Genomic DNA, 22508 nt, shown 5'->3' with positions numbered 1-22508 from the left:
CCCATCCTGGACCTGCGACATCTGAACAAGTTCATCAAGGCGCAAAAGTTCCAGATGGTCACCCTCCAGCACGTCCTGGGTCAGCTGGAGGAAGGAGACTTCCTGTCGTCGTTGGATTTGGAGGATGCCTACTTCCATATTCCCATCCTGAAGGGGCACCGAAAATTCCTCAGGTTTGTGGTCCAAGGGCGTCATTACCAGTTCAAAGCCCTCCCCTTCGGACTACGGTCGGCACCCAGGGTGTTCACCAAGTGCTTCGCACCGGTGGCGGCTCAGCTGCGCCGCGAAGGGATCCACGTCTACCCCTACCTGGACGACTGGCTCATCCGAGCCAAGACAAGGGAGCTCGCCGTGGTTCACACGGCAAGGACCGTCCAACTTCTCACGGACCTGGGATTCTCCGTGAACTACGCCAAATCCCACCTGGTACCTGCGCAAGACGCTCTGTTTCTGGGAGCGAGGCTCAACACAGTGTCCCTTCTGGCCTCCCCGTCGGAGGAGAGGACCAGGACCATCCTGGGCAAGGTGCTGCCGATGTTGGTGGCCGACGCGGCCAAGGTGAGGTCCATCAAGTCCCTCCTCGGAATGATGTCTTCCTGCATCTACCTCATTCCCATGTGCAGGCTCCGGATGCGCCCGTTGCAGGAGTTCCTGGACGCGCGCTGGATCCAAACGACGGGCAGCTTCGAGGAAAGGATCACACTCGACGAGAGTTTCCGACGAGCGATCCGGTGGTGGGGCACCCGCGCGCATCTGACGGCGGGCATGGACTTCCAGACCCCAGCCCACCAGGAGACAGTGACCACGGATGCCTCCCTGGAAGGGTGGGGAGCGCACACCGAAAATCTGCACGCAAGAGGCCTTTGGCTCCCGACGGAGAAATCCTTACATATCAACGTCCTGGAGCTCCGTGCAGTGTTTTGGGCCCTCAGGTCCTTCCTTCCGTCCCTCAAGGGCAAGGTGGTGAGGATCTTCACCGACAACACCACCACCATGTTTTACATCAGAAAACAGGGCGGAACCAGGTCCCCAGCACTGTCCAAGGAGGCGCAGGACCTGTGGCATTGGGCAGTCGCCCAAGGGATGTTTCTGGTGCCGTTTCATCTGGCAGGGATAAAAAACACCATCGCCGACTCACTCAGCAGGGAGCTGCGCTCGTGCCACGAGTGGGAACTACGGCAGGATCTAGTGGATCGCCTCCCGACGGTGGGGCACACCCCAGATCGACCTGTTCGCGACGGCGACGAACTCCAAGTGCCGGAGGTTCGCCAGCAGGTTTCCCCAGGCGAGGAGCATGGGCGATGCTTTCTCGTTCCCCTGGGAGGGCCTGTTCCTCTACGCGTTCCCTCCTTTGCCACTGCTAATCCGGCTCGTCAACCAGCTCAAGAGGTCACGGTGCAGGATGATCCTCGTCACACCTGCGTGGCCGAGGCAGATATGGTTCCCGGACCTTCTGGACTTGTCAGCGTCCCCGCCAATCAAGCTGCCGGTGGACGCAGATCTGCTCTCCAGGGAAGGAGGCGCCATCCTCCACCACGACCCGAAATCGCTGAACTTGCAGGCCTGGCTCCTGCAGCGCTAGAGTTTGGAGGATACGACATACCGGCCGACTGCAGAGAGGTTCTTGCAAAGGCCAGGGCGTCCTCGACTCTTAAATGCTACGGACACAAATGGAAGAGGTTCTCTGTCTGGTGCCACGCACAGAAGATTAACCCTCTACGGATTACGGCTCCCCAAGTACTGCCGTACCTGCTGACGCTGGCCAAAGCTGGACTGGCACACGCGTCCATCAAGATTCATCTTGCTGCGATCTCCCGATACACCAGAACCACGGGGCGGACGTCCTTGTGGTCTCATCGTCTGGTGAAAGAGTTCATGAAGGGACTGTTCAGATCGTTCCCGCCGGTGAAGGCTCCGGCCCCGGCGTGGGAGCTCAACGTGGTGCTGACCAAGCTCATGGGACCTCCGTTCGAGCCTCTGCACTCGGCCCCGTTGAAGTTTCTGTCGTGGAGAACAGCGTTTCTTGTGGCCATCACCTCCGCACGACGGGTGGGAGAGATCCAGGCCCTTTCCTGCAAGGCCCCGTACTTGACTTTTCACGACACGAGGGTAGTGCTCAGGACGCACCCCTCCTTCATGCCCAAGGTACCGTCGGACTTCCACCTCAACGAACCCTTGGTGTTGCCTGTATTCTTCCCGTCGCCTTCGTCGCCGGCTGAGAGAACTTTGCACTCGCTGGATGTGGCTAGATCGCTGAAGTTCTACGTGGACCGGACGAAGTGTTTTCGGAAGACGTCACAACTCTTTGTGAACTTTGGACCTGTCAATCAGGGGAAGGCTCTCTCGAAGGCTTCCATTTCCAGATGGCTCTCCGGCTGTATCATGTACTGTCATCGGTTGGCAAACCGACCGCTGCCTGGCCGTCCGAGAGCCCATTCCACCAGAGCGATCGCAGCTACCACGGCGTTCCTTTCTGGTGTGCCCCTGCTGGACATATGCAGGGCTGCTACGTGGAGGTCGACGCACACCTTCATGAAGTTCTACTGCGTCGATCGGGATTCCAGGGAGGAGTCCAGGGTCGGCCAAGCAGTGCTGCGCAACCTGTTCGCCTGAGGTGAGCCTGGTGAGGAGGTAAGATGCTTAATGTTGAGTTTGATGTAATGCTTAATGTTGAGCCTTTGCCACCTCCCGTGGTTGTGCATGTGTGTACTGCTATGTATTCTTTATTCATGAGCATGTGAATCCATGCCAGACCCCATGCTGGAGAAGGAACAAGTTACTTAGCTGTAACTGTTGTTCTCCAGCATGGGTCTGGCATGGATTCACATGCGAACCCTCCCGCCTACCCCTCTGCGGCTCTTCACTTGGTCATACTGCCACTTCACGTGCTTCCAAATCTGAAGATGGCTGCCAGAGGCGGTGCTTAGGTAGAGGGCAGTCATTGGCTGTGGTCAGTATGACGCAGAGACCAGTGATTGGTTATTACTACGAAAGACAGATCAGAAACGAAACGGATACTGGTTTTTTCTTTACCGAGGATTCCCAGCCTGACGACGGGGAATATTCATGAGCATGTGAATCCATGCCAGACCCATGCTGGAGAACAACAGTTACAGGTAAGTAACTTGTTCCATTCCTGAGGAGCAGAAGAAAGACTGTTTCCTTTTTGACCATATGGGTCAAAGGAGGAAATCGGTATTTGCCATCCCAATTCTGGACCACGTGTGGCAGGAAGGTCTCAAGACGATGCGCCATCCGTTCTCGGAGCCAGCTATAAAGGGGCGGATTGAGAAGAAGTTTAAAGCTCCGGAGTCCACTCCAAAATGTCTAACATCACAACCTCTGTCTGACTCGGTGGTGTCGGCGGCAGCGGCTAGGAAGGCCAGGGTACAGCAAAAATGTTCAACTCCACCAGAAAGCGAGGCTAGGAGGCAAGATGCCATTGGAAAAAGGTGCTCTCGGTCGGTGCGACGACGGTAAGAGCAGCTAATTCCTTAGCGATCGTGTCACGATACGATAGAGAAATGTGGCACAAACTAGCCCCTATCCTAGAACACCTGCCAGACGAACACCGGAAAGCAGCCATGTTACTGTTGCGGGAGGGCGAAGAGGCCTCAAACCACGCAATTAATATTGCAGTTGACCTAGCAGAGTCTGGATTCAAACAAATCAACCATGGCGTAGTACTTCGTCGACAAGCGTGGCTCAAATGTACTACTTTCCGTCCTGAAGTCCAGTACAAGGTCCTTGACATGCCATGTGAAGGGGAACACCTGTTTGGCGAAAAGGTTGACGAAGCGTTGAAGGGGATGAAGGAAGACACGGATACTGCTAGGTCCCTCGGCGCCCCCCGAACGGGTAGAAACTTTCGCTCTTTTCGCCCCTTTAGGGGTGCTTCTGGAAACTCCCGCTTTGGAGCCTCGAGGGACCGTGGATTTAACAGGCCCTCATACTCTTCACAAGGGTTCAGACGAGCGTCCCAATCGGCACGTAGAAGCAGAGACTATCAAGCTTCCAGGCGGCGAGGCTCGGGTCCCTCGTCGACGAAGAACAAGCAAACCAGCAACCAATGACGGCCTTCGGAACGTCCTGGGGGGACGAGTCTCTCATCACTTCGACCAATGGAAATGCATCACCACAGATCGATGGGTTCTAGACACGATTCGCATAGGTCATGCGCTACAATTCAGAGACAAGCCTCCACGTCTTCCGCCTGTATTTTCGACCCAGCCCCACCTCCGAATCCTACGACAAGAGGCGGCGCTTATGTTGCGAAAAGGAGCGGTAGAGAGAGTTCCTGTGGCACAGGAAGGACACAGAGTTTATTCCCGGTTCTTCGTTGTCAAGAAGCCAAATGGAAAATGGAGGCCCATTCTCGACCTGAGGGTACTCAACAAATGGCTAAAGAGCCTAAAGTTCAAAATGCTAAAGCTCCAGGAGGTTATCGGGTCGGTGCAACCCATGGATTATCTGTCGTCACTAGACCTTCAAGACGCCTATTTTCACATCCCAATACGCCCACGACACAGGAGATATTTAAGGTTCGTCGTCGGGCGAAAGCATTTTCAGTTCAAGGTCCTCCCGTTCGGTCTCAAGTCCTCCCCCAGGACGTTCACCAAGTGCTTGGCCCCCATAGCGGCCCATTTAAGGAAGGACGGTCACCATGTCTATCCCTATCTAGACAACTGGCTGGTCAGAGGCTCGTCCATGGAACAAACACGAAACAGTCTAGGGGCCACGATGTCCCTCTTACAGGAACTGGGCTTCGCGATAAACTTCAGCAAGTCCTCCGTAGAGCCTTCGAGGACCTTGGTCTTTCTAGGAGCGGAGTTTCATACGCACACAAGTCTGGTAAGACCATCCAGCGAAAGAATACAGAAGCTACAAAGCAAGGCGTCGGAATGGAGATGTGGTACCAGGGTGTCGGTGCGCAAATACATGTCCCTGCTAGGGACCATGTCATCCTGCATTCCGTTGATAAACAACTGCCGTCTGTTTATGAGGCCTTGCCAGGAATTTCTAGCGGACCGTTGGGCGCAGAGCCAAGGTCGCTGGTCCGACAGACTGATCATCGACGAACAACTGGTACAAGCACTCTGTTGGTGGAGAGTCTCTACTCATCTAACGAAAGGAATACCTCTGGTGGAACCGGAGTTCCAGAAGATGGTGGTGACGGATGCATCGCTGAGCGGATGGGGAGCTCATCTGGATACGTTACAGGGACAAGGCCAGTGGTCGTTGCAGGAGTCCTCCCTGCATATCAACCTGCTAGAACTGAGAGCAGTGAGATGGGCTCTGAAATCTTTTCTTCCTCAACTGAGGGACTCGGTGGTGCGTGTCATGACGGACAACACCACTACGATGTTCTACTTGAGGAAACAAGGAGGGACACGTTCCAGGTCCCTATCGACGGAGGCACAGAAAATCTGGCATTGGGCCCTACAACACAACATGCAAATCTTGGCGTTCCACCTACCAGGCGTGAGAAATGTGGAAGCCGATGCCCTCAGCAGAGAAATGAACGAAGTTCACGAATGGGTGCTGAACGACCAACAACTACAGCAAGTATTCAAGAAATGGGGACATCCTTCCATAGATTTGTTCGCGACGAAGAACAACAGGAAATGCCATCAGTACGCAAGCAGATGGCCTCAGCAGGGCTCACTGGGGGATGCGTTCTCCTTCCCATGGTCGAACAAATTCCTGTACGCATTCCCGCCATTTCCCCTTGTCCGGAGGACGTTGCAATGGATCCTCAGGTACCCATGTCGAGTAATTCTGGTGGCCCCGTACTGGGCCAGACAAGTGTGGTTTTCAGACCTGCTACACTTAGCTGTGGCGGAACCGATGAGATTCCAGAAGACCCCCGACCTTCTGTCTCGACAGGAGGGGGTAGTTTGGCATCACGACCCGGACAGCCTCAAGTTGACGGCCTGGCTCCTGACTTCGCCGAATTCGGTCGGCTAACGATTCCGGAGGACTGTCGGCGTATCCTGCAAGCGGCAAGCCTTCCACAAACGCCTCATACACGTACAAATGGAGAAGTTTCTGTCAGTGGTGTGAGGATCAACCAGGGTTGGCCCCGCAATCGATTAAGCCGGAACAGCTCCTGCCATACTTGCTGTTCTTAGCTCAAAAGGGCCTATCGGTATCGTCAATAAAAGTTCACCTGGCCGCCATTTCCAGGTTTACTCGTCGACGGCATTCGGCACCATTGTTCAGCGACCGCCTGATTAAGCACTTCCTTAAAGGCCTCTTTCAGAGTTTCCCTCCAGAGAAGAAATTTCCGCCGGAGTGGAGCCTCAATCTGGTCTTAACGTCTCTTATGAAGCCTCCTTTTGAGCCAATGTCATCATCGTCTCTAAAGTTTTTGTCGTGGAAATTGGCCTTCCTGGTGGCCATCACTTCAGCCCGCCGTATTTCAGAAGTTCAGGCTCTAATGGTAGACCCACCATACTTACGATTTTTCAAGAACAAGGTAGCCCTTGCCACTAACCCACAGTTCATACCGAAAGCTCCTTCGGTGTTCCATAAACACTCCTCTATTGTGTTGCCTACGTTCTTTCCGGAGCCATGCTCGGTAGCGGAGCGCACGTTACACACATTGGATGTAAAAAGGGCTCTCAAGTTTTAACTTCATCGTACGCAACCATTCAGAGAAACAAGACAACTGTTCGTGGCCTATGGTTTGGGTGCTAGAGGAAAAGCCATTTCTAAGCAAGGACTGTCAAGATGGGTGTCATCTACAATTTCGTACTGCCATTCCAGGGCAGGGAAGCCTCTTCTACGATGGCCAAGAGCTCATTCAACTGGAGCAGCGGCATCGTCGACGGCACTGTGGGCTGGAGTCCCTCTGGGGGACATCTGCATGGCGGCTACCTGGGCGGCTACACACACCTTTACCCGCCATTACTGCCTGTCGCAGCAACATGCTGAAGATACCAGGATGGGACAGGCGGTGCTCCGACACCTATTCCAATAAGGTAAGCCCCGACTGAGGGGTTGCATCCTGTGGAATTTATGACTGTATGTGGTTCGTTTTCCTATGTTAACGATTACTAATGTATACATGATCATAGGGAACGGGCTTTGCGAAGAAAGTATATGGGTTTGCATGCACGCCTCCTCTCTTGGGGGTGTACTGGTATGTAATCTATTCTAAGCATGTGAATCCATGAAAGATCCAATGCTGGAGAAGGGAATAGTTTCTTACCTGTAACTCCATTTCTCCAGCATTGGTATCTTTCATGGATTCACATGCGCCCACCTGCCTCCCCCTGAACATGCAAACCGGTTCTGCCACTACTTTGGGGGCCGAAATCTGAGGGAGCGCAGGGGCGGGTCCTGTATTTATATCATGACGTCCTGACGGTGCGGGCACGCATGATACAAAACAAGGTGGATAGGACGCATAAGCGTCGAAAAAGTTTTCCTACGGGAAAGGGTCTATATACAATGTACCGGGGATTCCCAGCCTGACGACGGGGAATATTCTAAGCATGTGAATCCATGAAAGATACCAATGCTGGAGAAATGGAGTTACAGGTAAGAAACTATTCCCTTACCTCGCGGCCATAGGTGCCTACAAGAACTCTGGCTGTGACTCATTATCCACGTCCAACCCTTTGGTCAAGAGGCATCTGGCGGTGCTGACAGGACCATACCCCACTATCAGACGTCCTCACCCAGCCTGGGACCTCATCTTGGTTCTGGGCGCCATGCGCATAAACCATTCGAGCCCATGGCGTCTGTCGACATCAAATTGGTCCCAATCAAGACAGCGCTTCTGTTGGGCCTTACCTCAGCACGCAGGATCCGTGAGATGCCGGCCTTACTACCATGTTCCATCACGACAGCAGTGCTACGCACCAACTCTGCGTCTCTCCCAAAGGTGGTTTCTTCTTTTCACCTCAATGAGGAAATAGTCCCAACTTTTTTTCCAAGTACAAAGGAGGAGGCAGAAAAGTTGTTGCACTGTCTCGACGTCGGGAGAACCCTAAAATTCTACCTGGACAGGACAAAGGGCTTCCACAAGCCAGATACCTTGTTCGTCCCCTTCGGTGGTTCAAAACCAGATGGTCAGGCATCAAAGTCTTCAGTAGCTATGTGGATGGTCACGGCCATTGAAAAGGCCTACAAGTTACAGTATTTGAAGGTCCCAGCAAACATGCACACCCATGCGGTCAGGCACAAGACAACGGTGGTCGCCTTACAGAGTAATGTGCCATGGCAAGCAATCAGCAGGGTGGCCACCAGGGCTACCCCCTCTACATTCTGCAAGCATTATTGCCTAGACAGCAGTGCAAGATCAGATGCAGCCTTTGAGCAAGCGGTCCTGAGGAACCTGTTCTCTTAGGGATTGCAACGTCTCTACTCCCTGGGGCTTCAATCATTGGTAATCGCCCATACAGTATGGAGGAAAGGGGACGGGACGTAGGAGTAATTATAAATTACTCACTGTAGTCACTAACCTATTCCTAGTCCATACCCTTTCCTCCATACGTCCCACCATCCTTCCCCCTTAATAAGCAACTTTGTTAGGCAGTTTAATCTAGCCGACGCATCAAGGGAGACTGGGGTGTGGCGCCAGAGGGTCGAGTCAAGGGAGCGCATAATCCCCATGCTGCGCCCCAGCACGCAACTACATTTAAAGGGGAAAGGCATTTTCTCTCATGAAAAAGGTTCTCTTCCCGCCCCTAGCGAGGGACACCCATACATGCAGTATGGAGGAAAGGGGACTGTTGACTAGGTGTGCGTTATTCATTACAGTGAGATACTTATCATTTCTAATTGCTCCGGCGTGGCCACACCACATTTTTACTGAGACCTTCATCTGTCGGTAGCACCTTGCATCAAACTGCCTTCTCTGGAGGAGGATCTTTGTTGCTCCACGACCCAACGTCCTTCAAATTGACATCTTGGCTCTTGTAGCCCTGGAGTCTAGACATTTTACATTGCCTTTGGAATTCTGGGCAATCCTAGCAAAGGCTAGCACTCCATCCACTCTCTCATGCTACAAGCACAAGCGGAAGTGTTTTACTATATGATGTCATTTGCAACAGCTTGACCCTGTCCGAATCAAGCCTTCTCAGATTCTACAATATCTTCTATCACTAGCAAAGGCAGGCTTTGCACACACATACATAGAAGTCTGCCTAGCTGCTAACTCTTTTTCCACTTGCACGACGGGCAGGTCTTCTCTCTGGTCACAAAGACTGTTTAAAGAATTCCTCAAGGGGCTGTTTTGGATTTTCCCTCCAGTAAAGGCACCTGCCTACCCTGCCTTGGGAGCTGAATGTAGTTTTCTCCAAGTTAATGGGCCCGCCCTTTTAGCCTCTACACTGAAGTTTCTATCATGGAAGACTGGTTTTCTAGTGGCTATTCTGTCTGCCAGGCGTTTCGTAGAGGCACAGGCTCTCTCCTGCAAACCGCCATATTTGACGTTTCATCAATTCAGGATGGTGCTGCACACTCATCTCTCATTTATGCCAAAAGTAATATCAACTTTCATCTGAATGAGCCTCTGGTCTTACCTGTGTTCTTTGGCTCTTCCACCTCTACGGCAGAGAGGGCATTGCATTCACTGGATGTTGCCTGTGCTTTGAGGTTCTATATGGAACACACAAAATACTTTCGCAAGACTTCACAGCTTTTTGTGGCATTTGGCCCTGTTGGTAAAGGGAACGCCCTGTCGAAGGCTTCCATTTCCAGGTGGATATCTGGCTGCATTTCGCATTGGTAGTGGCTCGCAAACAGACAAAGCTCAGCACATTCCACCAGGGCTGTGGCCTCCACTACGGCGTTCCTGTCTGGTGTTCCCTTGCTCGAGACATCTGCAAGGCTGCTATGTTGAGGTTTACCTACACAGTCACAAAATTCGACAGCATTGATGGGAATTCCAGTGAGGAGTCTGTGTTGGACAAGCAGAGCTTCTCTAACTATTTGCTTGAGGTGAGTGTTCCAGAGGTGATTTCCATTCCCTCTGTAGAGTTGTACCATTGGTTGTGGGCCTCTTTCATGGATCCACATGCAACTGTCCCTCCTACCCATCTATGGCTCTTCTTGTTTCTGACTGCCACATTACATGAGCTTCCTAATCTGAAGATGGCCAGCCACTGGGGTGGAGCTTGGGATGACCAATGCCATTAGCTTGGGCAGTATGACCCAAAGTGACATAAATAGGCTATATAAGTGACCAGCCGTTTTTTTAAACCTAAAAGTTAAACTGCTTTAATATTACCTTGTATTCCCAGCCTGACGACGGGAATATGCATGAGCATGTGAATCCATGAAAGATACCCATGCTGGAGAACAGTAGTTCCAGGTAAGTAACTTATTTCTTCTCCAGTAATTATATATTTTATAGTTTCACACACACCTGCTCCGCCCCATCTACCCCCTCCCACCCAATTTAGGCTGTGGTTATAATTATGTAAAATGAGTCCTGAATCTGAAGAGACAATGTGTAGTTGGAACACTGGTAGTCCGTACTGATTGGCCAAAGGTAAGCTGACTTTCCTATTTAGCCGATGTAATTAATTCTATGAGTGTTGTACTGGTTGATTTATTCTGGAGATGTGAATATTCAAAACAATATGCATTTTTAAAAGAGCCTAATGCTGGGAAACTACTGTACACTTCAAGTAACGTATTAGTCGAAAACATTGGATCCCCCTTGGAGGCGTATATTAATGTTTTTACCAAAATATTCTGAAAAAGATGTTTGGCATGATCATTTTCTTTTCTGTTCTCCATATTCTGTTTTGTTTAGTCTATTGATTGGTTCCCTAACTAAAAGCAGAAGTGAAGAGGCTAAGATGTAAGAATGAATAATGCACTCACTGTGGTAACATCTGAACTCTTAATGCATTCAAATCTAAAACTCCTCACATCCATTCTAAATAAAATATACCACAACTAGAACAGAGAAAATAGACCATTGAGATGTCAAGATAATTTGCAGAGGCGTGGGAGATCTGTAATTGGATGGAGACAACCATGATTGTGCTTCCTGTATTAGGCTTCTAAACCCTTAAATATCCATTGCACCTGCTCTGATAGTCTCACAATAAATATCCCAAATGCCCTATTCAAGTGGTGGGGAGTACTAAGACTCCAAGGGGTGGGGAGGAGTAACTTTTTTTTTCAGGTATGTTAACTTTATATTCCTGGACCTCTGTCTTCACGTTGTTGTTATGTAAAAGTCTTCTCCCATAGCATTGCCCTACTGAAATAAATGTCTGTATTGTAATTACTGGTCATATCCTAAATTGATGAAAGCAAAAAACATGTGAACTCTGCTTTCAATTAAGTCCATCAGGCTTTATAGGATTGAGCTTCTACTGCCTGCCAGAATAATTGCTCACTGGAACGCTTTGCCACCAGTTATGCTGCACAATAGACTCTTGTCACAGAGTTTAAGGATTCTCACATCAGAATTCTATAACATATCTAGCTTTACCAAGTTCTTGTTATGCTGTCACTGTTCATTCTTTTCAAATGTTGTTTTAGGTGCATTTGGACCGCCTACTGGACGGGGTGCACCACCACCTCCTGCTTTTACCTCTTATATAGTTTCAACGCCGCCTGGTGGATTTCCTCCCCCGCAAGCTTTCCCTCAGGGTTATGGCACACCTCCTCCATTCAGTAAGTTCCCATGTTCTGCAAAATTGACAAGCTTAATCTAAAGTTATTGCGCCTCTGGAGTATTGAATGGGACTCGCCTTTTTTATTTCTGTATATTGCAATGTAATGAGTGTGATGTGTGTAAAAGTTTGTCTAAGTGCTGTACCTAAGTCACTATTTGTATTATGTTCTAGATTCCCAATATGGTTGCGAACTTGGACGTCTTGTTGAGAATCTGGAACCTATTTTTTTCCAGACATTGTTGAATTGCATCCTCAGCTGGGCAGAGTGCTTCAATCTTGTATGAGACATATCTTCGCAACAATACTTTTATTTTCCCTGCAGCCGTTAAAGGCAACCTGCATGCACGCAGCCTACTTGTGGATTATTTTATATTTTTACTAAGATTCGCTCTTTTTGGGGCTGCCTTAAGGTGAGATAAGCAGATCACGATTTTTCCAATATCTGATCCTTCCATTTTGGAAGTGTAAACTAAATACAAACATACTCGTACAGAAATTCGACTGTGTCCAGCCTGGAATTCCTGGAAACGAGTAGGGATTGTTGAAAGGGATATTTATTAAAAATATATAAGATTAATTTGAAATCCCTGATTGTAATTCATGCTGGATATCTGTACTGAAGATGAGCTCTCAGTCTGCTGCTCCAACCATAGTCTACTGGTGTAACTGTCTCATCCCCTTAACAGATTTCTTTTGGACTAGATGTCTTTGATCACCATTAGCCTTTTTGGTGGTTTTCCCCACAAAGTTTGTGTCTATACGCTACTCTTCCAGGTCCTCATCAAACTGCTTTCCCCTTTAAAAACCTTATGACACCTATTCACAGTTAACATATAAACACAGAAGATAATTAATGATGGTGAATATACATTCGAGATCAGTCCATTTCAACCATCCATTCAATAAGATGTATTTTTTACTTTTATCTGGGATGGCACTGAGGAGTTGCTCTGAGCTAAGACAACAAAACATGCTGATGAAATAGTCTGGAGCTCCCCGTGATAAATATGAGACGTGTGTATTCTTTTCATTGGATCTAGTCATTTTTGTTTCGTGCAACTTGGCTACCCATCCATTTCAGAGGCCTTTGAGAAGTACAATCTTTCTCAGTGTTCATCCTGTATACATGTGCTTTTTTGCCACCTGTTGTGCGGACTCATTCGTTCTTATCCTTTCTTTTACTTCCCAGAAAGCTGTCAACATTCTGACTAATCTGTGTTCTAAATAACTATTCTGTGTCTGCTTCAAAAAGAAAAAAATCACTTCAAAGACTTGGTTTATTTATTATTATCCTTTGAAAGGGAGATTTGGGCCACTGAAATTATGGTTGTCCGTAGACCTGTTTTGGGGAAATAATTAGTAAATTCCAAAATGAATCATTGTGCCATGGAGAAGGAACTCTAGTGTGAATTGTCTTGCATTGCTAAGAGTTCCCTGTGACATTTATGTTCATTGTTAATTTCCCATCATTTGTGTCGCTACCGGATATCTGCATTCGTTTCTTCAGTGCACTCAGAGCAAGTAGCTTTTTTTCAGTTCTGCTCCAATTCAGAGCCTTTAAATCATTGATTTCTCATTGCAGTTTTTGGCCAAGAATACCTGCCTAAGATTGACAAGGGTTTGAACTGGTACACTTGTGAATCTTTAGGCATATAGGTGCAAATCCCTGCCCCTTGCAATGGTCGTTCTTTGAAACAATTTCATTTGAAATTCTGGAAGAAAAATGCCTTGAGAGCTCCTACCTTTATTAAGGACATAATCTCGGCGGTAGGTCGGTTTGTTTGCATCAGATTCACACATTTTCTCCACTATTAGATCATTTTTGTCTGATTCCTTTTGCCCACCGTCAGCATGTCAGTTAAACCTTTTATGCAGTAGTGCCCATGTCGTTATTTTATGGCTTTTGGTTACAGCTGTTGGATATTCCGTCTGTTTATTATTTAAGAAACTGGTTCTGGATTCTCAGTATGGCATCAGTTTCCCAACCTTGTTGGTAATCTATACCCATAAGGTGGAATGGGTTCTTCTTTAGTCGAAAGTAACTGGTCCATTTCGTGTTACCCTTTCTCTTTTCAGCTTTTGGGTATGGTGCTCCACATCCGCCTGATCAATTTCCCCCGCCTGGAGTACCACCCTCACCTGCAACTCCGGGTACTTCACTTGCGTTCCCCCCATCACAGCAAGCTCAGGATATGAACAAACCCCCAAACGCACAGCCAGATTTTCCTTTTACGCAATATGGTAAGTAAAATCTGGATAATAAAGCTGTTTTCCGACTACCTCCAGCTCACGTCAGCCCTTTCTTTTTTTGCCATTTTTGCCTTTTGCTTGTTAGTTTGGGACGATTACGGAGTTTGACTTTCTGAGAGTCGATACTCATGCAGACACATCAGCACTTTAAATGGGGTCTTATAAGGAGAAGTCTCCAAATTGGCAGTCTCTGTACTTGGTCCAGTAGCACTTAATTTACAGCGAGCATATGTGCCAGACTGGGAACTGCATGTTTCTGCTTTATAAGTACATGGGCTGATATCCCCCAGACTACAAATACTACACCTGCGTTTCAAGGTCCTTGTGACCACTGTAAATAAAATATGGTAAGCTTGCCAGTCCCCTTTGTAAGAGGAGGGAAACTTAACACTGCTTCGTTGCTTGCTTGGGTTGGGAGAATAGGGAACAGCCTGACTTATGAGGGGTATCTGCGTTGGGCGTTTGTAGTGCATGCCTCAACCGTTCCCACATAAAAAGCCTGAAGAAATCACTCTTTTCAGGAAATGCCTGCTTTGTGAAATTGTCCGAATGGATTTGATCTCTCTAAGTTGCCAAGAAGGTCGGAAAAGGTAAGAGACGGTAGGTCAAATTAGATCCTTCCTAGCAATGGTGACTATCACCTTTTCTTTCTCATCTGCACTGATAGTAAACACATTCATCTGCACACCAATAGTGGCTGTTTGTCATTCCAATCTGAGCATGTGTATTTGTTTGGCATTGTGGGGACTGGTATTGAGATCGGGCCTATCCTTTTCCTAAACAATATGTGCTTTTTAATGCAGTTCTTTTTAATGCAGTTAAGGTTTCTATGTGGTATTATCACAGGTGAAGCAGATTATTGTAACATAATGGGCTATTGCAGGTTTTCAGCTAATGGTTTGGGAGCTACAAATGTAAACGTTCTTGTAATGCGATTCTTTCTATCCATGATGCTTTGCTGTAATACCTTTGTGATATTCACCACATTCTTTGTGAGCAGATTGGCCACTTATTATAGGTCCATGATACCATAATGAGAATCCAGAAACCTCATGTGTAGGCCTCAAACTTGATTACGTTGCTATCAGTTGTGATCTCAACTTTGCATGGCCGTTTGGTGATGTTTAACTACATCGTTTCTTTATTCTTATCTTCTGCTTGGCAAATACACGCTTTTTTTTATGAAGCAGGAGTATTTCCTGATCTCCTGTACCGGACATAGTTACAATGGCACTTGCATGCTGAAAATTCTGCCCATTGAATTAACGTTCTTTTCACCTTTCATGTGCCACTTCTTAAATCAATCACTACACGTTTTCAATGCCTATAGATCTGTTGCTCAACATTGTTTCAACTTCAGACATTTACCTTTCTTCTTCTAATAAAAATAAAGGTTGTCTTGTCTTCATGGCTCTGCACAGTGGACTACTGACATTCCATAGAATACGCGTGTTAATCTTTTTTGTCGCATGGCCCATGCTCTTTAGGTTCTCATAATGCTATGTATGGTCTATTGTTGTATATGAACTTCATTCATTTATTGTCTTATTTATGCTGTCTACCAAAGCACCCCGATTTTTGGTTTTCTTTTGTTTTATTTGTCAAACTGACTAGCTTGTCTAAGTTATATACTAGTGCCCGAACATTTTGGGTGTAGCATTTTTTAGTTTTCTCCCCTTTCCTGCCAACACCATCCAGATTCAATTTAACAAGTCAATTCTGTCGTGGTAGGCCTTAATGGGCCTACGCCGTCTCCCTTGACAGCGCTCTTAATCTTATGTCGGTTTTTATTTGTGAAACATGAAAACACAAAAGCTTTCTTCAATATATTCCTGATAATCGCCAAGGTTGGAAACCATTTATTCTTCACTATTGGGTCTGTCATATGTATGCATTCATTGCCAAATGTATTTCCATTCATCAAGTTGTTTAACCTCTTAACGTTTTTGAAACTTTTGTAGCAGTTTCCATTATGAAGCATGTCCTGGCTTTGCCTGTGTGTCACAATTCCCCCTAATTTCTATGGGCTACTATCTGCTTATTCTCCAGTATCTGCTTTAGATTCCTCTTCGTATCTTCAGGTTTGATGTTCTAAAGCAGATTTCTTACTCAACATAATGTGAAAACACCTTATTGAGGCATGATTTATCTTGCATGCTTGTGCACCATTCCCTATTTTGCTAGTGAGGTACCAGCAAAGAGTAACACGATTATTTCAGGAAATCCAACCATTACATTCTTTCCTCATAAAGATACATTTCTTGAAGTTGGAAAAACTGTTATGTAGAGGTCTGGCCATACATTTTCAAGCCTTTACAAACCAGACTCTAGATGCCAGAGGAGATGTCAAAGTAAATGGATCACACTTCCCTGATAAATCTATGTAATATATAATGAGCAATATTTTGTATGCATTTCATCCTTTTCTCTTTTTCTGCTAAGATCCCCACTGCCTATTCTTTGGTCATTTGACTTGCTATTATATTTAGTCTTTAGGAATGTTAATCAAGATCCCATACCAGAGATGTAAGGCTCATTATTTTTAAACATAATACTCCTACATCCCGTCCCCTTTCCTCCATACTTTTGGGACATTCTGTCCTGTTGGACGGGACCGGAGCATTTTTTTTAAAAAAAAGCATCAAATTGAAAATGTGTCCTTCTCTATTTACGCGGGGTACCGCACTCGGCCATAACCCCGCCCTCCTTATCTCCGCCCCGCGTATCGCCCTTCAGTCCTTTTCTCCGCGCGGTCGGGGCTGGAAGCACTCGCATCATCGGGAAGACCTTTTTCGAATGGATTGTGTCCTCCCACGTATTCCTTATCTTTGATAAATCCACTTCCAGCCAGCTTGCTGGCCTCGGAAAAACATTGTTCACAGTAGTGGGCCCTGCGCGTCGACATCCCTCGAGTCGGTGTCCCTCGAAGACCTCTGTATCGGCGCCGACATCACCATAGGTATAAATAGTCTCACGCAGCATCCGTTGCTCAGTTCTGGTTTTCCGCAATTTGTAAGCCTCGGAGACGCAACGCTCGTTTCTTCATTAAACTCTTCGAAAAACTTCAAAAATCTTCATCCTACGATGGCATCTTCGTCCGCTTCGACCCCACGATCCGGCTTCAAAATATTTCGAGATTGTGGAAAAAATATGTCATTAACAGATCCTCACAAGATCTATTTGTGGTGCCTGGTATCAGAACACCAGTGTTCGGAATGTGAGGACTGTATGTCCATGGCGGCGAAAGCCTTGAAGGAGCGTAGGGGGAAGCTAGAAAAAGGTAAGACGGTTAAATCTTCTACCCCTTCGAAATCGTCCTCGGCTGAGTCGAGACATTCGTCTCCTCACCATCGAAAGAAACATTCACACTCGAGATCTCGAAGTGGTTCTCACCACTCATCTAGATCGAGACATTCTAAGAAGAGGTGTCATAGATCTGCTTCCTCTTCATCCTCTAATTCCCCAGAAAGGGTCACCTGCCCCATTAAACACAGCTCTCCAGCTAAGTGGGAGGAATTTCGCAAAATAATGCTTAGGGTCTTTGAGAATGCAGCCTTGTCCCCCTCGAAGATACCTAGATGTGATACCCTGGGTGAAAGACCTGAAAAACAAAAACGCTGTGAGTCGTCGAACCTGGCAAACAAAAACCCTCGAGAGTGTCATGAACCCTTGGTAAAGACAAGAATTTTTCGAAAAAGACTGCGTCATCGACGCCATCGTAGAAGGTGCTTTCAACGCAAAAGTCTGTGTCATCGACACCCTTGTCGAAGCAGATGAAAGAGAGGTCCTCGAAGCCTCAGGCCCCAACTGCACCATCAGCACTAGAGGTGTCGAAGGTCCCGTCCCAGGTGTCGAAAGTGGCATCGACAATATCGACGACAGCAAGTAGAATTCCGATTCTCTTGATGATATTGAAGCCATTTTCGAGTTTTTCGACGCAGTTTGTAGGTTTGTCGAGACCTATAACGTCTACATCGACAACTACAACTCTATCCCAAGCAGTGTCTACCAATTTGGCACCCTCTTCTCTTGAAATGGGTTTTACCCCTTATCCAAGCTCTGACTACTTCAGAGCTTTATCTTCTATCTATGAGGAAGGAGAGGACTCTGATAATGAGAGACCTTTTGGTTTACAGACTACAAGAGTTCCTATTCCAGAGCAGCTAATATCTGAGGTAGTTAGATTAAGAGATCTTCAAGAATCTTTACAAGATGCCAGTGGCATAGATACCTCTCCAGAGGCGGAATTTGCTGGACCAGAACCTGGAGAGCATGCAGACATGTCTTACAGAGCCCTTATGGCAAGAATGTTGGCGTTTATGGGGTGGACAACACCTGTACCGTCTTTCCAACAAGATGATCTAACAGACATCTTAGATAAGGGCCTCAAGAAGACTCTATAGATCCTTTTCATGCAGCATTGCAGAGAAAAGTAACTGAACATTGGGAAACACCAGAGGTTATCCCTGCAGTAAATAAAAAGCTCTCTGCGAAGTATAGAGTATCAGCCTCAGACCCTGTATACTTAAGTAAACATCCAACCCCAGAGAGTTTAGTAGTGCAGGCTGCGACGTTGTCAAGTAGTAAATCGGCATACCCCACTATACCACAAGATAGAGATGACAAAAGATTTGATGCCATGTCTAAAAAGATCTTTTCAGCATGCAGCATGGCACTTAAGTCTATTAACGCCACTTGCACGCTAGTGAGATTCCCTTTGGGAGTGCGCTTCATCGGCGGCTGACCGTCTCCCAGAAGGGGAGGAACGAGATGCATTCTTGAATATCAAGGATGGGAAGGATGCGATGTGTGAGTCCCTCCAAACAGGTCTCGACTCTGCTGATAACATCAGCAGAGTCATGGCAGTGAGTACCACAATCCGCAGATTAGCGTGGTTACGGAAATCTGGTTTTGCTCCTGATGTACAAGCCAGGCTTCTGAATATGCCCTTTGACGGTACCTCACTATTTGGCAAGAAAGCTGATGAAAGTCTGGAGAAATTGCAAACCTCAAAGGCGGCAGCAAAATCATTTGGGGCTGCAATTCGTCAAACTCCAAATCGCCCCACAGGTATGTCCTGGTGGGAGAAGCCCTTTTGTTTTTACTCCACATTTGGAAAAGGCAGAGGCCAGCCAGCTCAAAGAGGCCAAAGACGATTTACCTGTGGTGGACGGGTCAAAGGTACCAAGTCCGCATCAGCAGGTGCTGCTTTACTCTCAACATCTGCGTCAGCCGCTTCTAAACCCCTCTGAGGTCTCCCCACACAAAACACCAGTAGGTGGCAAGTTAACTCAACATCTGACGGAATGGCAGGCTATTACGTCAGATGCTTGGGCATTGGAAACAGTTGCCCAAGGTTACTGCCTGCCTTTCCTACACACTCCTCAAAGAGTTGTTCCCCGGTGGATGACTCTGAAGTTTCCAGACCCGATCCTTATGCAGGAGATTTCAGACCTGCTAGAGAAAGGTGCCATAGAACCAGTAACTGTAGCGGAGAGGAACAAGGGTTGGTATTCCCCCTATTTTCTAATATCAAAGAAGGACGAAGAATTGAGACCCATCTTGGACTTGCGAGAATTGAACAAATTCCTCAGGAAGAACAAGTTCAAGATGGTAACCCTTTCTTAGATCCTTCAGGCCCTCCAGTTTCAGGATTGGTTAGTATCTCTGGACCTTCAGGATGCTTACTTTCATGTGCCAATCCATCACAAGCACAGGAAGTACCTGAGGTACGCCATTGGCAGCTCTCGCTATCAATTTCGGGTTCTGCCATTTGGGCTTACCTCCGCCCCAAGGGTCTTCACCAAGCTAATGGCGGTTGTGGAAGTCTAAGGAGGGAAGGGATTCATGTCTACCCCTACCTGGATGACTGGTTGATCAGAGCAGTGTCCCCGGAACAAGCTCAAGTCCATCTAGATTGTTTGCCACTCCCTCCACAAACTGAGCTTCTCCCTCAATTTAAAGAAGTCACATATGATAACATCACAGAAACGCCAGTTCATTGGAGCAGTCCTGGACACATCCGTGGGAAAAGCCTCGCCACCAGAAGTGAGAGCTCAAGATATTCTACAGATGGTCACCAGATTTCAAAATGCCCAGCGTCTACCAGCCTTCGACTTTTTGAGGTTGCTCGGCATCATGGCATCCTGCATTTTTCTAGTGCAAGAGGCTCACCTGAGAATGAGATCTCTCCAGTGGGCGCTAAGGACCCGGTGGTCACAATTCTCAGGAAGAATGTCAGATCTCCTACAAATCCCGGACAGAGTAGCACGAGACCTTCAGTGGTGGGCTTGTCGGGAGAACATCTTGAAAGGAGAACAGTTTTGGCAACCATGGCTGGAGATAACAGTAGTCACGGACGCTTCACTCACTGGGTGGGGAGCCCATGCCAACGACTTGACCATCAGTGGTCGTTGGTCTCCATCGGAGTCCAGACTACACATCAACCGATTAGAGCTGAGAGTGATCAGGCTAGCACTGAAAGCTTTCCTGCCATCAGTACAGGGAAAAAACGTCCTGATAATGACGGACAACACAGTGGCCATGCACTACCTCAACAAAAGAGAAGGCATTGGGTCACTGCCACTGTGCAGAGAGGCAATGCAGCTCTGGTTCTGGGCAATTCAAGAAGGAATCTCTCTATCAGCAGTTCACCTAGCCGGGGAGAAGAGCACTACGGCGGATGCTCTTAGCGGGCAGAACACAGTCTCCCACGAGTGGGAACTAGCTCAGGAAGTCCTTCGCCCTTTGGGGAACCCCTCAGGTGGATCTGTTCGCCACCAGTATCAACCTGAAGTGTGATCGATATTGCTCAAGGGAATTTCCTCCGAGCGGAGCTCTAAGGAACGCGTTCTTGGTGGACTGGGAGTTTCCACTGTTGTCTGCGTTTCCTCCAGTCCCCGTCAATCCTCAAGTGATCAAAAGGTTGAGGAGATTCCGGAAACCCATGATTCTAATTGCCCCGGATTGGGCCAGGAGAACGTGGTACCCGGATCTTCTAGACATTTCCATCTTTTATCCGATTCCTCTTCCACAAAGAGAAGATCTTCTCTCGCAAGAGGGAAGTCAGGTTCTCCATCCGGATATCAGGACTCTCAACCTTCACGCTTGGTTTCTGAAAGCTTCTGAGATACAAAGATTGGGACCTCCCGGATGTCGTAATGGAGGTGTTGCTTTTAGCCAGGAAGTCAGCAACTAAATCTTTATACCGCTGCCGTTGGAACAAATTGTGCAGCTTGTGTAGGGATAAGTAAATGTACCCTTTTTCATGTAGTGCACCAATGGTGTTCTCTTTCTTACTATATTTGGCAAATTCAGTCCTTCAAGTTGGCACAATCAAGGGTTACCTCGCCGCGCTGTCAATCTTTAAGCGCACGGCTGAGGAACCTTCATATTTCAAGTAGCCCATAGTCATTACTTTTCAAGTTCCCCAGTAGGATTTAAATCTAGTCTTAACATTTCTAATGGGTACTCCATTTGAACCTCTTCATTCCTGTCCATTAAGGTTTCTCACTCTAAAAACGGTCTTCCTAGTGGCTTTAACTTCTGCTAGAAGAGGGAGCGAATTACAAGCTTCATCTTGTAAACCACCTCATACAGTCTTTCACAAAGATAAGGTAGTTCTTCAAGTGAAGCCAAATTTCCTCCCAAAGGTGGTCTCAGAATTACATATCACACAAAAAATATCCGTACCTTCATTTTACCCTCCTCCTCGTTCAGGGAAAGAGGAAGAGAGATTGCACAGGCTGGATCCAAGGCGTGCCTTGTGTTTTTACATTAACAGACTTGCAAAGATTAGACAAGCAGATCAGTTTGTTTGTGGGGTATGCAGGACATAAACTAGTTTTACCTATCATGAAGCAAACCATCTCAAGATGGATAATACTGACCATCACAAAGTGATATAAATTGGTAGGAAAAGAGCCTCCTCAACACCTCAGGGCTCATTCAACCGGGTTATCGCAGTCTTGTCAGCTCTCCAAAACGCGTTCCAATTAAAGACATATGTGCGGCTGCCACATGGTATCCTGCACATACGTTCCCCAAATTCTACAGTCTAGATTCCTACACTAGACAGGAGACTAAATTTGGGAAAGCTGTGTTGCACTCTGTGCATTTTTAAAAATAATTACGTTTTACGCCTGCCTCCTATACACATTACTGCTTTGGGAGTCTATCAAAGATCAGGAATACGTGGGAGGACACAATCCATTCGAAGAACAAGTTACTTACGACTCTAATGTTCTTTTGACTGGATGTTCCTCCCATGTATTCCTTATTGCCCCTCTCATCCTTCCATGCAGTAAAACTTCCCTTGTAGTTGCAGCCTACGATCCTTCAAGGGTATTAACCATCCCATAAAGGGCAAATGCAGCACCCAAAAAAGGAACTGAGCAACGGACGCTGCGCGAGACTATTTAGACCTATGGTGACGTTGGCGCCGATACATGGGCCTTTGAGGGACACCGACTCGAGGGACGTCAACGCGCAGCTCCCTCTACTGCGATATTTTTTTCCGAGGCCAGCAAGCTGGCTGGAAGTGGATTTATCAAAGATAAGGAATACTTGGGAGGGACATCCAGTCAAAAGAACGTTACAGTTGGTAAGTAA

General features: G+C 47.4%; 1 protein-coding gene across 6 annotated transcripts in view; it reads left to right on the top strand.

The window, feature by feature from the left end:
* DAZAP1 (DAZ associated protein 1) overlaps nucleotides 1-22508 on the top strand; it is a 1852448-nt gene that overhangs the window by 1591074 nt on the left and 238866 nt on the right. For 2 of the 6 annotated variants that reach the window (XM_069646757.1, XM_069646748.1), the window contains 2 exons: nucleotides 11512-11646; nucleotides 13725-13889. The exons of 1 other annotated variant lie outside the window; for it this stretch is intronic. In XM_069646757.1, the coding sequence (XP_069502858.1) occupies nucleotides 11512-11646; nucleotides 13725-13889 (300 nt within the window). Of the gene's footprint in view, nucleotides 1-11511; nucleotides 11647-13724; nucleotides 13890-14419; nucleotides 14499-22508 lie in introns of all 6 variants that reach the window. 3 more of the 6 variants (XM_069646749.1, XM_069646751.1, XM_069646753.1) reach the window with 3 other exon arrangements.

This window comes from Ambystoma mexicanum, chromosome 1p, assembly GCF_040938575.1.
Source record: "Ambystoma mexicanum isolate Mex_15411 chromosome 1p, UKY_AmexF1_1, whole genome shotgun sequence".
Classification (NCBI taxonomy): Eukaryota; Metazoa; Chordata; class Amphibia; order Caudata; family Ambystomatidae; genus Ambystoma; species Ambystoma mexicanum.
This window is presented reverse-complemented; position numbering and strand designations above follow the sequence as displayed.